Consider the following 16,193-nt stretch of genomic DNA (forward strand, 5'->3'; position numbering starts at 1 on the left):
TCAAAATCACGATGCGCGTAAGGCGGTCTCGGCTACTCGTTTACTCCGAAAATGAAGTGGGGCTATATTTCGGTTCTACAAGCTCGACACCGAGCGTGCTCTCCTTTTACCTGTGTCCATTTCCCTAAGAACTAAGTCCATCAGGAGATAGTTTAGAGTCCTCGAGACTGGAAGCTATCCTCCAAGTTTCGGCAAATTGAGCCATACTTTCTTAAAATTACGATAAGCCTACGGCAGTTTCGTTTACTCTTTCAGTCTTAAAATGAACTGGGGCTACATTTCGGCCTAGAAGCTCGACACCGAGCGTGCGCTCCTGTTACCTGTGACCATTTGACTGAAAACTAAGGCTATCAAGAGTTAGGGTAGAGTCCCCGGGACTGGAATATATCCCCCAAGTTTTGGCAGATCGAGCCATAGTGGCTAAAAATTTCGATGCGCTTAAGGCGGTTTCGTGTACACTGTCAGTCTTAAAATAAAGTGGGGCTATAACCTACAACCTGGAAACCCAGCGTGCGCCCCTTTTACCTGTGTCCATTTCACTAAAAATCAAAGCATCCAGGCGTTAGTTTAGAGCTTCCGGGACTGGAAAATATCCTCCAAGTCCCACGAAATCAAGCCGAAGTTCGACAAAATTACCATGCGCGTAAGGCGGTCCCGGCTACTCTTTTAGTCTTAAAGTGACGTGGCCATCAGGAGTTAGTTTAGAGTCCCCGGGACTGCAATATATTTCCCAAGTTCCGGAAAATGGAGAAGGCTTTGGTTTAAATCACGATGCGCGCATGACGGTCTTGGCTACTCTTTCAGTCTTAAAGTGAAGTTGGGCAATATTTCGGCCCAGAAGCTCGAAACTGAGTGTTTAAAAAGTTTTGCTGTGTCCATTTCACTGCGAAACAAGGCCATCACGACTTAGTTTAGCGTCCAAGGGGCTGGAAATATCCCACAAATTACGGGAAATCCACCCGAGGTTAGTCAAAATCACGATGGGCTTAAGGGGGTCTCGGCTACTCTTTCAGTCTTAAGGTAAGGTGGGCTTAGATTTAACTCCAGAAGCTCGAAAGTAAGGCTTCAAAAATTTTTGTCTCTATTTCACTCACATCTTAGACAATCAGAAGTGAGTTTAGAGACTTTGGGACTGGAAAATATCTCCCAAGTTTCGCCAGATCGAGCCGAAGATCCTCAAAAACACAATGCGCGTAAGGCGCTCCCGCCCACTCTTTCAGTCTTAAAAAGAAGTAGGGCTATATTTCGGCCAGCAAGCTCGAAAGTGCGCGTTCAAAAAGTGTTCCTGTGCCCATTTGACTGGAAACCAAGGCCATCAGGAGTTAGTTTAGAGTCCCCGGGACTGGAAAATATCCCCCTATTTGCGGGAAATCGAGCCGAAGTATCCCAAAATCACGATGCGCTTAAGGCGGTCTCGGTTACTCTTTCAGTGGCGGCTCGATGGGCCCAAAATCGGAAAAAAATCGTATTTTTGGAAACCTACATTTTTGGATTGTTTATCCTTTGTACCTTCATGAAAAACCCATTTTCTGCATTTTTACTGTCCTATTAGCATGCTTTTGAGCATTTTCTCAGGATGTTTAGCCCGTTTCCATGGAAACGAGAGTTGTTTACACGTCTTTTTTGAACAAAAAGCAGTGATATTTAGTGAAAATTTCGAGGAAAATTGTGTATGAGAGGCTTGAATGCTTCCTGGGGCCTGGGAAGCAGTCTAGCCTTCTTTTGAGGACATTTCAAGTCAACTACATGATGGAATAATCGTAGAAAACGTGGTCGCTGTTGTTTATGCTTCGTTCGTAAAAGTTATCCTCAGAAATGCCTCCAAAAAAGAAATTTAGAAGCGGTAGAAGCAAGAAAAGAAAGTTCACTGGGAACACGTATACCAGGAGAAAGGAATTAGAGTCGAAGGAAGCTTCAGCGGATCAGGAATCGGTCGAAAGAAGCGACGAAGTGGTCTCCGACGAAACAGACGCGTCGCGCTCAAATGTTAGCTTGCCTGCAACTTCATCATCTTTTGCATCGCAAGGAAAGGTTCGCGGACTTTCCAACGAGGAGTCTAAACCTGAAAGTAGTGCAAGCGATGTGGATTCAGCTGAAATGGAAGGTTTTCGTTTTGTTGACATGGCAGTCCTCGGCTCGATTTTCGAATTGTTACTCTGCCCCATTTGTAAGAAGAACCACGTGGAGCTGGAGGAAGATAACGAAAGAAAGATGGGATTTGCTTCCTTGCTATTTGTCAAGTGCCCCGGGAAAAAGTGTGGATTCATAAAAAGATTTTACTCTTCTTCCAGAGTTGGGACTTCGTAGGCATTCGAAGTCAATCGAAGAATTGTTCTAGCATCCAGGAACATTGGTGTTGGGCACCAAGGGCTCGTCAAATTTGCTGGAACTATGAACATGCCTCCTCCCATGAATGAAAATGCCTATAGGGATATTGTTGAAGCTGTGAGGAAAGCTGCTCAGACTGTTTGCCAGCGAAGTATGAGAGCTGCTGTTGAAAATGCAAGGAGCTTCTATGAACCAGAGGAGGATGGTGTTTTTGATATCGGAATTTCAGGTGATGGCACCTGGAGAAGAAGGGGCTACTCATCCCTGTATGGAATAGTCACTGCCATATCCACAGTCACTGGCAAAGTAATTGACATCGAAATAATGTCAAAAGACTGCAAGGAGTGCACAGTTTGGAGGAACAAGGAAGGCACACAGGAGTTTGAAGATTGGTGGGAAGGCCAACAACATCGTTGCCAGGCTAATCACCTTGGGTCATCTGCATCAATGGATTCCATTGGCCTTCTTGCCATATTTCAGCGGTCGGTTGAAAGCTATGGAGTGCGTTATACAGAGTTTTTGGGAGACGGGGACAGCAAAGCCCACAAGCTAATTGTAGATGAAGCTGTGTATGGTGAAAAAGAGGTCACCAAGCTCGAGTGCGTTGGGCATGTTCAGAAACGTCTGGGGTCACGCCTTCGCTTGCTAAAAAAGCGCATGGGTCAAGCAAGACTTGAAGACGGAAAGCCAACTGGGGGTATTGGAAGGCTGACAAACAACAAAATAGATCAACTACAGGTCTATTATGGCAAGGCCATCCGAAACAACACCCACGACATCCAATCTATGGAGAATGCTGTCATGGCTATATGGCACCACACAAGATCCAGTGATGACCACCCGGACCATGACTTGTGCCCCCCTGGAGAAAACTCGTGGTGTGGGTTTCAAAGGGACTTGGCAAAGGAAACAACAGAGTACTCACATACACATCCACTGCCTTCTGCTGTTGCCAATGCAATTCATTCAACTTTTGAAGCCCTCAGTGACCAAGACCTCTTACGGCGCTGCCTCCATGGTGGCACACAGAACCGCAACGAGGCAATAAATGCACTCATTTGGCAACGCGCTACAAAGGAAACTCACTCTGGCTTACCCACAGTGGAGCTTGCTGCTCACCTTGCAGTTTCTCACTTCAATGATGGGCCAGTCTCCCTCAAATTGGTCCTCAAAGAACTAGGAATTACGCCAGGGGCTCACTGTAGCCAAGCTTGCAAAAAGCTGGAATATGACAGATTGCGTCATGCCCGCAGAAAGAGTTCTGATCAGTCCAAGGAACGACGAAAACAAATCAGAAACTGGAAGAAAGGCTACAGTGACCGTTTAGAGGCTATTGAAGGACTTCACTATGAAGCTGGAGCCTTTTAGGACTGAACACAGTGAACATTGCTGATGATCAACTTTAAATGCTATTTTCTCAGATTCCGTTTTTTAGGCATGTTCAGTCACCGTAAACACAATATCTCAAAAACTATTTAAGATAACTCAATGAAACTTTCACATTTGGTTGGCTAGAAATAGATCTGTGCAATGACTAATTTTTACTTGGTTTGTGACACCCTATCATGACTTATTAACATTTTTTCAAAGCCGATATTGCACATTTTGATGTATGTTCTGGGTGAAGGCCTCATTCATGATCAAAACACAATTTCTTTATAATAATTGGTCATTGCATAGCTCTGAGAACATAAAAAAATTGTGACAAATTTCAACTTTCCAGCCTAAAGCAGAGTAGAGATATTGTGTTTAAGAAAACACCTACTTCTAGGCCCTCGGAAATGGGTGTGGTTATAAAAATGCCTGTGGCTCCTCAGGAATGTGAGAAATGCATCCCAAATGTATGGCAAATGAATCATAGGGACCTGCTTAATACAATGATATAGTTGAATTGACATGATTTTATAAGATAGTGTTGAGAATTATGTTATCAAAATGACCAGTTTTAGCCTATCGAGCCACCTTAAAGTTAAGTGGGGCTATATTTCGACCCATAAGCTCGAAAGTGAGCGTTCAAAAAGTTTTGCTGTGTCCATTTAACTGCAAACTAAGGCCATCGGAAGGTAGTTTAGCTTCCCCGGGAATTAAAAATATTCGCCAACTTCCGGGAAATGGAGCCGAAGTTGGTCAAAATTACGATGCGCGTAAGGCGGTCTCGGCTACTCTTTCAGTCTTAAAGTGAAGTAGGCCTATATTTCGGCCGAGAAGCTCGAAAGTGAGCGTTCAAAAAAATGTCCTGTGTCCATTTCACTGCAAACCAAGGCCATCAGCAGTTAGTTTAGAGTCCCCGGGACTGGAATATATCCCCGAAGTTCCGGGAAATCGAACGGAAGTTGGTCAAAATCACGATGCGCGTAAGACGGTCTCGGCTACTCTTTCAGTCTTAAGTAAAGTGGGGCTATATTTCGGCCCAGAAGCTCAAAAGTGACCCTTTAAAAAGTTACGCTTTCTGCATTTAACTGCAAACCAAGGCCATCAGGAGTTAGTTTAAAGTCCCCCGGACTGGAAAATATCCCCCAAGTTCCGGGAAATCGAGCTCAACTTGGTCAAAATCACGATGCTCGTAAGGCGGTCTCGGCTACTATTTCAGTCTTAAAGTGAAATACGGTTGTATTTCGGCCCAGAAGCTCGAAACTGAGCGTTCAAAAAGTTTTCCTGCGTCCATTTCACTGCAAACCAAGCCCATCAGGAGTTAGTTTAGAGTCCCCGGGACTTGAAAATATCGCCAAAATTCTAGAAAATCCAGCGGAAGTTGCTCAAAATCACGATGCGCGTAAGGCGGTCTCGCCTACTCTTTCAGTCTTAAAGTGAAGTGGGGCTATATTTCATCCCAGAAGCTCGAAAATAAGCCTTCAAAAAGTGTCACTGTGTTCATTTCACTGCAAACCAAGGCCATCAGCAGTTAGTTTAGACTCCTCGGGACTGGAAAATATCGCCCAAGTTCGGAGAAATCGAGCCTAATTTTGTCAAAATCACGATGCGCGTAAGGCCGTCTCGGCTACTCTTTCATTCTTAAAGTGAACTGGGGCTATATTTCGGCCGAGAAGCTAGAAAGTGAAAGTTCAAAAAGATTTGCTGTGTTCATTTCACTGCAAACCAAGGCCATCAGGAGTTAGTTTAGACTCCTCGGCACTGGAAAATATCGCCCAAGTTCGAGGAAGTCGAGCCGAATTTAGTCAAAATCACGATGCGCGTAAGGCGGTCTCGGCTACTCTTTCATTCTTAAAGTGAACTGGGGCTATATTTCGGCCCAGAAGCTAGAAAGTGAAAGTTCAAAAAGTTTTGCTGTGTCCATTTCACCGAAGTTTGTCAAAATTACGATGCGCGTAAAGCAGTCTCGGCTACTCTTTTAGTCTTAAAGTCACGTGGCCATCAGGAGTTAGTTTAGAGTCCCCGGGACTGCAATATATTTCCCAAGTTCCGGAAAATGGAGAAGACGTTCGTCAAAATCACGATGCGCGCAAGACGGTCTTGGCTAGTCTTTCAGTCTTAAAGTGAAGTGGGGCTATATTTCGGCCCAGAAGCTCAAAAGTGAGCTTCAAAAAGTTTTGCTGTATCCAGTTCAATGCAAACGAAGGCCATCAGGGGTTACTTAAGAGTCTTCGGGACTGGAAATATTCCCCAAGTTCAGGGAAATTTAGCCGAAGTTGGTCACAATCACGGTGCGCGTTAGGCGGTCTCGCTTATTGCTTCAGTCTTAAAGTGAAGTGAGGCTTTATTCCTGCCCAGGAACTTGAAAGTGAGCGTTCAAAAAGTTTCCCTGTGTTTATTTCACTGCAAACCAAAGCCATCAGGAGCTACTTTAGAGTCCCCGGGAGTGGAAAATATCCCCCAACTTCCGGGAAATCGAGCCGAAGTTGCTCAAAATCACGATTTGCGTAAGGTAGTCTCGGCTACTCTTTAAGTCTTAAAGTGAAGTGGGGCTATATTTCGGGCCAGAAGCCCGAAGGTGAGCGTTCAAAAAGTTTTGCTGTGTTCATTTCAATGCAAACCAAGGCCATCAGGAGTTAGTTTAGAGTGCCTGGGACTGGAAAATATCCCCCAAGTTCCGGAATATCGACCCGGAGTTTGTCAAACTCACGATGCGAGCAAGGCGGTCTCGGCTACTCTTTCAGTCTTACGTGAAGTGGGGCTATATTTCGGCCCAGAATCTCGAAGGTGTGCGTTCAATAAATTGTGCTGTGTCCATTTCAATGCAAACCAAGGCCATCAGGAGTTAGTTTAGAGTCGCCGGGACTGCAAAATATCCCCCAAGTCCCGGGAATTGGAGCCGAAGTTGATCAAATTCATGATGGGCGTAACGTCGTCTCGGATACTGTTTCAGTCTTAAAGTCAAGTGTGCCTATATTTTGGCCCACAATCTAGAAAGTGAGCGTTCAAAAAGTTTTGCTGTGTCCATTTCACTTCAAAACAAGGCCATCAGGACTTAGTTCAGCGTCCAAGGGACTGGAAAATATACCCCAAGTTCCGGGAAATCCATTCGAAGTTCGTCAAAATTACGATACACGTAAGGCGGTTTCGGCTACTCTTTCAGTCTTAAAGTAAAGTCGGGCTATATTTCTGTCCAGAACCTCGAAAGTGAGCGTTCAAAAAGTTTTGCTGTGTGCATTTCACTGCAAACCAAAGCTATCAAAGTTAGTTCAGGGTCCCCGGGATTGGAAAATATTCCCGAAGTTCCGGGAAAGCGAGCCGAAGTTGATCAAAATCACGATGCGCGAAATGCGGTCTCGGCTATTGTTTCAGTCTTAAAGTAAAGTGTGGCTATATTTCGGCCCACAAGCTCGAAAGTGAGCGTTCAAACAGTTTTGCTCTGTCCATTTCAATGCAAAAAAAGGCGATCAGGAGTTAGTTTAGAGTCCCCGGGACTGGAAAATATCCCCCAAGTTCCGAGAAATCGATCCGAAAATGGTCAAATTCACGATGCGCGTAAGGTGGTCTCGGCTACCCTTTCAGTCTTAAAGTTAAGTGGGGCTATATTTCGGCCAGAAAGCTCCAAGGTGGGCGTTCAAAAAGTTATCCGCTGCGCATTTCAGTGAAAACCAAGGCCACCCGGAGTTAGTTTAGAGTCCCCCGGACTGGAAAATATCCAAAAAGTTGCGTGAAATCGAGCTGAACTTGGTCTAACTCACGATGCGCGTGAGGCGGTCTCTGCTGCTATTTCAGTCTGAAAGTGAAGTGGGATTCCATTTCGGCCCAGAAGCTACAAAGAGAGTGTTCAAAAAGCTTTCCTTTGTCCATTTCACTTAAAACCAAGGCCATCAGGACTTAGTTTAGAGCCCGCGGAAATGGAATATATCCCCAAGTTCCGGGAAACCGACCCGAAGTTGGTCAAAATCACGATTTGCGCAAAACGTAAGGCGGTCTCATCTACTCCTTCAGTCTTAAAGTAAAGTGGGGATATATTTCTACCCAGAAGCTCCAAAGTTTCGCTGTGTCCATTTCACTGAAAACCAAGGCCATCAGGAGTTACTTTAGAGTCCCTTTGACTGGAATATATCCCCCAAATTTCGGGAAATAAACGCGAAATTGGTCAAAGTCACGATTCGCTCAAGACGGTCTCGCCTACTCTTTCAGTCTTAAAGTAAAATGGGGCTCTATTTCGGCCCAGAAGCTCCAGAGTGAGCGTTCAAAAACTTTCGCTGTGTCCATTTCACTGCAAACCAAGACAAGCAGGAGTTAGTTGAGAGTCCCCGGGACTGGAAAATATCCTCCAAGTTCCGGAATATCGACCCGAAGTTGGTCAAAATCACGATACGCGCACGCCAGTCTCGGCTACCCTTTAAGTCGTAAGTGATGTGGGACTATATTTCGGCCTAGAAGATCGAAAGTGTGCCTTCAAAAACTTGCGCTTTGTGAATTTCACTGCAGACCATGGCCATCAGGAGTTAGTTTAGAGTCCCCGGAACTGGAAAATATTCCCCAAGTTCCAGGAAAGCGAGCAGAAGTTGATCAAAATCACGATGCGCGTAACGCGGTCTCGGCTACTGTTTCAGTCTTAAAGTGAAGTGTGGCTATATTTAGGCCCACAAGCTCGAAAGTGAACGTTAAAAAACTTTTCCTGTGTCCAGTTAACTGCAAACCAAGGCCATCAGGAGTTAGTATAGAGTCCCCGGGACTGGAAAATATTCTCCAAGTTCGAGGAAATGGCGCCGAAGTTGATGAAAATTACGATGCGCGTAACGGGCTCTCGCCTATTCTTTCAGTCTTAAATTTAAGTAGGGCTATATTTCGGCCCTGAAGCTCGAAGGTGAGCGTTCAGAATGTTTTGCTGTGTTCATTAAACTGCAAACCAAGGTCATCAGGAGTTAGTTTAGCGTCCCCGGGACTTTAAATTATTCGCCAACTTCCGGGAAATCGAGCAAAAGTGGCCCAAAATCACGATGCGCGTAAGGCGGTCTCGGCTACTCTTTCAGTCTTAAAATTAAGGGGGGGCTATATTTCGACCTAGAAGCTCGAGACCGGGCGTGCGCTAATTTTACCTGTGTCCATTTCACTGAAAACTAAGTTCATCAAGAGTTACCATAGAGTCCTTGGGACTGGAAAATATTTCCCAAATTCTGGCAGATCGAGCCAAAGTTGCTCAAAATCACGATGCGCGTAAGGCGGTCTCGGCTACTCTTTCAGTCTTAAAATGAAGTGGGGCTATATTTCGGCCGACAAGCTCAACACCGAGCGTGCGCTCCTTTTGCCTGTGTACATATCACTGAAAACTAAGTTCATCAGGTGTTAGCATAGAGTCCTCGGGACTGGAAAATATTCCCCGAATTCCGGCAAATCGAGCCAAAGATGCTCAAAATCACGATGCGCGTAAGGCGGTCTCGGCTACTCGTTTACTCCGAAAATGAAGTGGGGCTATATTTCGGTTCTACAAGCTCGACACCGAGCGTGCTCTCCTCTTACCTGTGTCCATTTCACTAAGAACTAAGTCCATCAGGAGATAGTTTAGAGTCCTCGAGACTGGAAGCTATCCTCCAAGTTTCGGCAAATTGAGCCATACTTTCTTAAAATTACAATAAGCGTACGGCAGTTTCGTTTACTCTTTCAGTGTTAAATTGAACTGGGGCTACATTTCGGCCTAGGCAATCAGGAGTTAGTTTAGAGTCCCCGGTACCGGAAAATATCCCCCATATCCTGGGAAATCGAGCCAAAGTTGGTCAAAATCACGATGCGCGTAAGGCGGTCCTGGTTACTCTTTCATTCTTAAAGTGAACTGGGGCAATATTTCCGCCCACAAGCTGGAAACTGAGCGTTCAAAAAGTTGTGCTGTGTCCATTTCACTCCAGAGCAAGGCCACCAGGAGTTACTTTAGAGTCCCCGGGACTGGAAAATATCCCCCAACTTCCGGGAAATCGAGCCGAAGTTGGTCAAAATTACGATGGGCGTAAGGCGGTCTCGGCTACTCTTTCACTCTTAAAGTGAAGTGGAGCTATATTTCGGCCCAGAAGCTCAAAAGTGAGCGTTCAAAAAGTTTTGCTGTGTCCATTTTACTGCAGACCAAGGACGTCGGGGGTCAGTTTAGAGTCCCCGGGACTGGAAAATATCCCCCAAGTTCCGGGAAATCGAGCCGAAGTTGGTCAAAATTATGATGGGCGTAAGGCGGTCTCGGCTACTCTTTCACTCTTAAAGTGAAGTGGAGGTATATTTCGGCCCAGAAGCTCAAAAAAGAGCGTTAAAAAAGTTGGGCTGTGTCCATTTTACTGCAGAACAAGGACGTCGAGGGTCAGTTTAGAGTCCCCGGGAATGGAAAATATCCCCCAAGTTCCGGGAAATTAAACCGAAGTTGGTCAAAATCACGACGCGCGTACGGCGGTCTCGGCTACTCTTTCAGTCTTAAAGTGAAGTAGAGCAATATTTCGGCCCAGAAACTCGAAACTGAGTGTTTAAAAAGTTTTGCTGTGTCCATTTCACTGCAAAACAAGGCCATCACGACTTAGTTTAGTGTCCAAGGGACTGGAAATATCGCCCAAGTTACGGGAAATCCAACCGAAGTTAGTCAAAATCACGATGCGCTTAAGGGGGTCTCGGCTACTCTTTCAGTCTTAAGGTAAAGTGGGCTTAGATTTAACTTCAGAAGCTCGAAAGTAAGGGTTCAAAAATTTTTGTCTGTATTTCACTCACATCTTAGAAAATCAGGAGTGAGTTTAGAGACTTTGGGACTGGAAAATATCTCCCAAGTTTCGCCAGATCGAGCCGAAGATCCTCAAAATCACAATGCGCGTAAGGCGCTCCCGCCTATTCTTTCAGTGTTAATAAGAAGTAGGGCTGTATTTCGACCAGCAAGCTCGAAAGTGCGCGTTCAAAAAGTGTTCCTGTGTCCATTTCACTGGAAACCAAGACCATCAGGAGTTAGTTTAGAGTCCCCGGTACCGGAAAAGATTCCCCATTTCCCGGGAAATCGAGCCAAGGTTGGTCAAAATCACGATGCGCGTAAGGTAGTCTCGGCTATTCTTTCATTCTTAAAGTGAACTCGGGCTATATTTCGGCCCAGAAGCTCGAAAGTGAAAGTTGAAAAAGTTTTGCTGTGTCCATTTCACCGCGAACCAAGCCACATCAGGAGATAGTTTACAGTCTCCGGGACAGCAAAATATCCCCCAAGTTCCGGGAAATCGAGCCGAAGTTTGTCAAAATCACGATGCGCGTAAAGCAGTCTCGGCTACTCTTTGGGTCTTAAAGTGACGTGGCTGTATACTTCGGCCCAGAAGCTCGAAAGTGAGCGTTCAAAAAGTTTCCCTCTCTCAATTTCACTGAAAACCAACGCCATCAGGAGTTAGTTTAGGGTCCCCGGGACTGGAAAATATCTTTTAAGTTCTGGCAGATCAAGCCGAAGTTGGTCAAAATCACGATGCGCCTAAGGCGGCCTCGGCTACTCTTTCAGTCTTAAAGTGAAGTGGGGCTCTATTTCGGCCCAGAAGCTCCAAAGTGAGCGCTGCAAAATATTTGCTGTGTCCATTTCACTGCAAACCATGGCCATCAGGAGATAGTTTAGAGTCCCCGGGACTGCAATATATTTCCCAAGTTCCGGAAAATGGAGAAGACGTTCGTCAAAATCACGATGCGCGCAAGACGGTCTCGGGTAGTCTTTCAGTCTTAAAGTGAAGTGGGGCTATATTTCGGCCCAGAAGCTCAAAAGTGAGCGTTCAAAAAGTTTTGCTGTACCCATTTCAATGCAAACGAAGGCTATAAGGGGTTACTTAAGAGTCTTCGGGACTGGAAAATATCCCCAAGTTCAGGGAAATTTAGCCGAAGTTGGTCAAAATCACGGTGCGCGTTAGCCGGTCTCGCTTACTGTTTCAGTCTTAAAGTGAAGTGAGGCTTTATTCCTGCCCAGGAGCTTGAAAGTGAGCGTCCAAAAAGTTTCCCTGTGTTTATTTCACTGCAAACCAAAGCCCTCAGGAGCTACTTTAGAGTCCCCGGGACTGGAAAATATCCCCCAACTTCCGGGAAATCGAGCCGAAATTGGTTAAAATAACGATTCGCGTAAGGCGGTCTCGGCTACTCTTTCAGTCTTAAAGTGAAGTGGGGCTATATTTCGGGCCAGAAGCCCGAAAGTGAGCGTTCAAAAAGTTTTGCTGTGTTCATTTCACTGCAAACCAAGGCCATCAGGAGTTAGTTTAGCGGCCCCGGGACAAGAAAATATGCCCCAAGGTCCGGGAAATTGAGCGGAGGTTGGTCAAAATCACGATGCCCCTAAAGTGGTCTCGGCTATTCTTTCTGTCTTAAAGTGAAGTGGGGCTATATTTCAGGCCAGAAGCCCGATAGTGAGCGTTCAAAAGGTTTTGCTGTGTCCATTTCACTGCAAACCAAGGCCATCAGGGGTTAGTTTAGAGTCCCCGGGACTGAAAAATATTGCCCAAGTTCCGGGGAATCGAACCGAAGTTGATCAAAATAACCATGCGCGAAATGCGGTATCGGCTACTGTTTCAGTCTTAAAGTGAAGTGGGGCTATATTTTTGCCCACAAGCTCGAAAGTGAGCGTTCAAAAAGTTTTGCTGTGTCCATTCCACTGCAAAACAAGGCCATCAGGACTTAGGTTAGCGTCCAAGGGACTGGAAAATCTTCCCCAAGTTCCGGGAGATCCACCCGAAGTTAGTGAAAATCACAAGGCGCGTAAGGCGGTCTCGGTTACTCTTTAACTCTTAAAGTAAAGTGGGGCTTTATTTCGCCAAGGAAGCTCGAAGGTAAGCGTTCAAAAAGTTTTGCTCTGTCCATTTCACTACAAACCAAGAACATCAGGTGTTAGTTTAGAGTTCCTGGGACTGGAAAATATCCCGCAAGTTCCAGAATATCGACCCGAAGTTTGTCAAACTCACGATGCGAGCAAGGCGGTCTCGGCTACTCTTTCAGTCTTAAGTGAAGTGGGGCTATATTTCGGCCCAGAATCTCGAAGGTGTGCGTTCAAAAAATTGTGCTGTGTCCATTTCAATGCAAACCAAGGCCATCAGGAGTTAGTTTAGAGTCCCCGGGACTGCAAAATATCCCCCAAGTCCCGGGAATTGGAGCCGAAGTTGATCAAATTCATGATGCGCGTAACGTGGTCTCGGCTACTGTGTCAGTCTTAAAGTCAAGTGTGCCTATATTTCGGTCCAAAAGCTAGAAAGTGAGCGTTCAAAAAGTTTTGCTGTGTCCATTTCACTTCAAAACAAGGCCATCAGGACTTAGTTTAGCGTCAAAGGGACTGGAAAATATACCCCAAGTTCTGGGAAATCCATTCGAAGTTCGTCAAAATTACGATATACGTAAGGCGGTTTCGGCTACTCTTTCAGTCTTAAAGTAAAGTCAGGCTATATTTCTCTCCAGAAGCTCGAAAGTGAGCGTTCAAAAAGTTTTGCTGTGGGCATTTCACTGCAAACAAAAGCTATCAAAAGTTAGTTTAGGATCCCTGGAACTGGAAAATATTCCCCAAGTTCCAGGAAATCGATCCGAAAATGGTCAAAATCACGATGCGCGTAAGGCGATCTCGGCTACTCTTTCACTCTTAAAGTTAAGTGGGGCTATATTTCGGCCAGAAAGCTCCAAAGTTGGCGTTCAAAAAGTTATGCTGTGCCCATTTCAGTGCAAACCAAGGCCATCCGGAGTAAGTTTAGAGTCCCCCGGACTGGAAAATATCCCAAACGTTGCGTGAAATCGAGCTGAACTTGGTCTAACTCACGATGCGCGTCAGGCGGTCTCGGCTACTATTTCAGTCTGAAAGTGAAGTGGGATTCTATTTCGGCCCAGAAGCTACAAAGAGAGTGTTCAAAAAGCTTTCCTTTGTCCATTTCACTGAAAACCAAGGCCATCAGGAGTTAGTTTAGAGCCCGCGGAAATGGAATATATCCCCCAAGTTCTGGGAAACCGACCCGAAGTTGGTCAAAATCGCGATTTGCGCAAGACGTTCTCGTCTACGCTTTCAGTCTTAAAGTAAAGTGGGGCTATATTTCGGTCCACAAGCTCGAAAGTGAGCGTTCAAAAAGTTTCGCTGTGTCCATTTCACTGAAAACCAAGACAATCAGGAGTTAGTTTAGAGTCCCCGGGACTGCAAAATATCCCCCAAGTTCCGGCAAATCGAGCTGAAGTTGGTCAAAATCACGGTGCGCTTAAGGCGGTGTTTGCTACTCCTTCAGTCTTAAAGTGAAGTGGGGCTCTATTTCGGCCCACAAGTTCAAAGCTCAAAAAAAAATTACTGTGTCTATTTCACTAGAAACCAAGGCTATCAGGAGTTAGTTTAGAGTCCCCGGGAGTGGAATGTATTTCCCAAGTTCCGCAATTTCGAGAAGACGTTGGTCAAAATCACGATGCGCGTAAGACCTTCTCGGCTACTCTTTCAGTCTTAAAGTGAAGTGGGGCTATATTTCGGCCCAGAAGCTCAAAAGTGAGCGTTCAAAAATTTTTGCTGTATCCATTTCAATGCAAACCAAGGCCATCAGGGGTTACTTAAGAGTCCTCGGGACTGGAAAAATCCCCCAAGTTCCGGTAAATCAAGCCGAAGTTGGTCAAAATCACGATGTGCGTAAGGTGGTCTCGGCTACTCTTTCAGTCTTAAAGTGAAGTGGGGCAATATTTCGGCCCAGAAGCTCCAAAGTGAGTGTTTAAAAAGTTTTGCTCTGTCACTTTCAGTGCAAACCAAGGCAATCAGGAGTTAGTTTAGAGTCCCCGGGACTGGAGAATATCCCCCAAGTTCCGGGAAATCGAGCCGAAGTTGATCAAATTCATGATGCGCGTAACGTGGTCTCGGCTACTGTGTCAGTCCTAAAGTGAAGTGTGGCTATATTTCGGCCCACAAGCTAGAAAGTGAGCGTTCAAAAAGTTTTGTTGTGTCCATTTTACTTCAAAACAAGGCTATCAGGACTTAGTTTAGCGTCCAAGGGACTGCAAAATATCCCCCAAGTTCCGGGAAATCCATTCGAAGTTCGTCAAAATTACGATGCGCGTAAGGCGGTCTCATCTACTCTTTCAGTCTGAAAGTAAAGTGGGGCTATATTTCTGCCCACAAGCTCCAAAGTTGTGCTCTGTCCATTTCACTGAAAACCAAGGCCATCAGGAGTTACTTTAGAGTCCCTTTGACTGGAATATATCCCCCAAGTTTCGGGAAATAAACGCGAAATTGGTCAAAATCACGATTCCCTCAAGACGGTCTCGCCTACTCTTTCAGTCTTAAAGTAAAATGGGGCTCTATTTCGGCCCAGAAGCTCGAGAGTGAGCGTTCAAAAACTTTCGCTGTGTCTATTTCACTGCAAACCAAGAGAAGCAGGAGTTAGTTGAGAGTCCCCGGGACTGGAAAATATCCCCCAAGTTCCGGGAAATCGACCCGAAGTTTGTCAAAATGACGATGCGCGTAAGGCGGTCTCGGCTACTCTTTCAGTGTTAAAGTAATAGGGGGCTATATTTCGGCTCAGAAGCTCGAAATTGAGCATTCAAAAAGTTTTGCTGGGTCCATTTTACTGCAAAACAAGGCCACCAGGAATTAGTTTAGAGTCCTCAGAACTGGAATATATCCGCTTAGTTCCGGCAAATGCAGCCGAAGTTGCTCAAAATCACGATGCACGTAAGGCGGTCTCGGCTACTCTTTCAGTCTTCAAGTGAAGTGGGGTTCTATTTCGGTCCAGAAGCTCGAAAGTATGCGTTCAAAAACTTTTTCTGTTTCCGTTTCACTGCAAACAAAGACCAGTACGAGTGAGTTTGGAGTCCCTGGGACTGGAAAATATTTCGCAAGTTCCGGGAAATCGAGCCGAAGTTGATCAATATCACGATGCGCCAAACGTGGTCTCGGCTACTGTTTCAGTCTTAAAGATAAGTATGCCTATATTTCGGCCCACAACCTCGAACGTGAGCGTTCAAAATGCTTTGCTGTGTCCATTTCACTGCAAAACAAGGCCATCGGCACCTAGTTTAGCGTCCAAGGGACTGGAAAATATCCCCCAAGTTCCGAGAAATCCACCCGAAGTTTGTCAAAATCACGATGCGCGTAAGGCGGTCTCGGCTACTTTTTCAGTCTTAAAGTAAAGTGGGCTATATTTCGGTCCAGAAGCTTGAAGGCGAGCGTTCAAAAAGTTTTGCTGTCTCCATTTCACTGCAAACCAAGGCCATCAAGAGTTGGTTTAGAGTCCCTGGGACTGGAAAATATCCCCCACGTTCCGGAGTATCGACCCGAAGTTGGTCAAAATCACCATGCGCGCACGCTAGTCTCGGCTAGTCTTTAAGTCGTAAGTGATGTGGACTATATTTCGGCCTAGAAGCTCGAAAGTGTGCCTTCAAAAACTTGTGCTGTGTGAATTTCACTGCAAACCATGGCCATCAGGAGTTAGTTTAAAGTCCCCGGGACTGGAAAATATCCCCCAAGTTCCAGGAAAGCGAGCAGAAGTTGATCAAAATCACGATGCGCGTAA

At 45.6% G+C, this 16,193-nt stretch overlaps 2 protein-coding genes across 2 annotated transcripts; both read left to right on the top strand.

Moving 5' to 3' along the window:
- The first annotated feature begins 1,664 nt into the window (after positions 1-1,664).
- LOC149112872 (uncharacterized) lies at positions 1,665-2,667 on the top strand. The gene has a single exon (XM_089288747.1). The coding sequence runs from the start codon at positions 1,816-1,818 to the stop codon at positions 2,305-2,307; it is 492 nt and encodes a 163-aa protein (XP_089144873.1). The 5' UTR covers positions 1,665-1,815; the 3' UTR covers positions 2,308-2,667.
- A 93-nt stretch (positions 2,668-2,760) lies between these two features.
- LOC149112873 (uncharacterized) lies at positions 2,761-4,223 on the top strand. The gene has a single exon (XM_089288746.1). The coding sequence runs from the start codon at positions 2,776-2,778 to the stop codon at positions 3,694-3,696; it is 921 nt and encodes a 306-aa protein (XP_089144872.1). The 5' UTR covers positions 2,761-2,775; the 3' UTR covers positions 3,697-4,223.
- Positions 4,224-16,193: the final 11,970 nt, after the last annotated feature.

The sequence above is a fragment of the Orbicella faveolata genome, unplaced genomic scaffold (assembly GCF_042242905.1).
Source record: "Orbicella faveolata isolate gen_17 unplaced genomic scaffold, um_ofav_v1 contig_2, whole genome shotgun sequence".
Lineage (NCBI taxonomy): Eukaryota > Metazoa > Cnidaria > Anthozoa > Scleractinia > Merulinidae > Orbicella > Orbicella faveolata.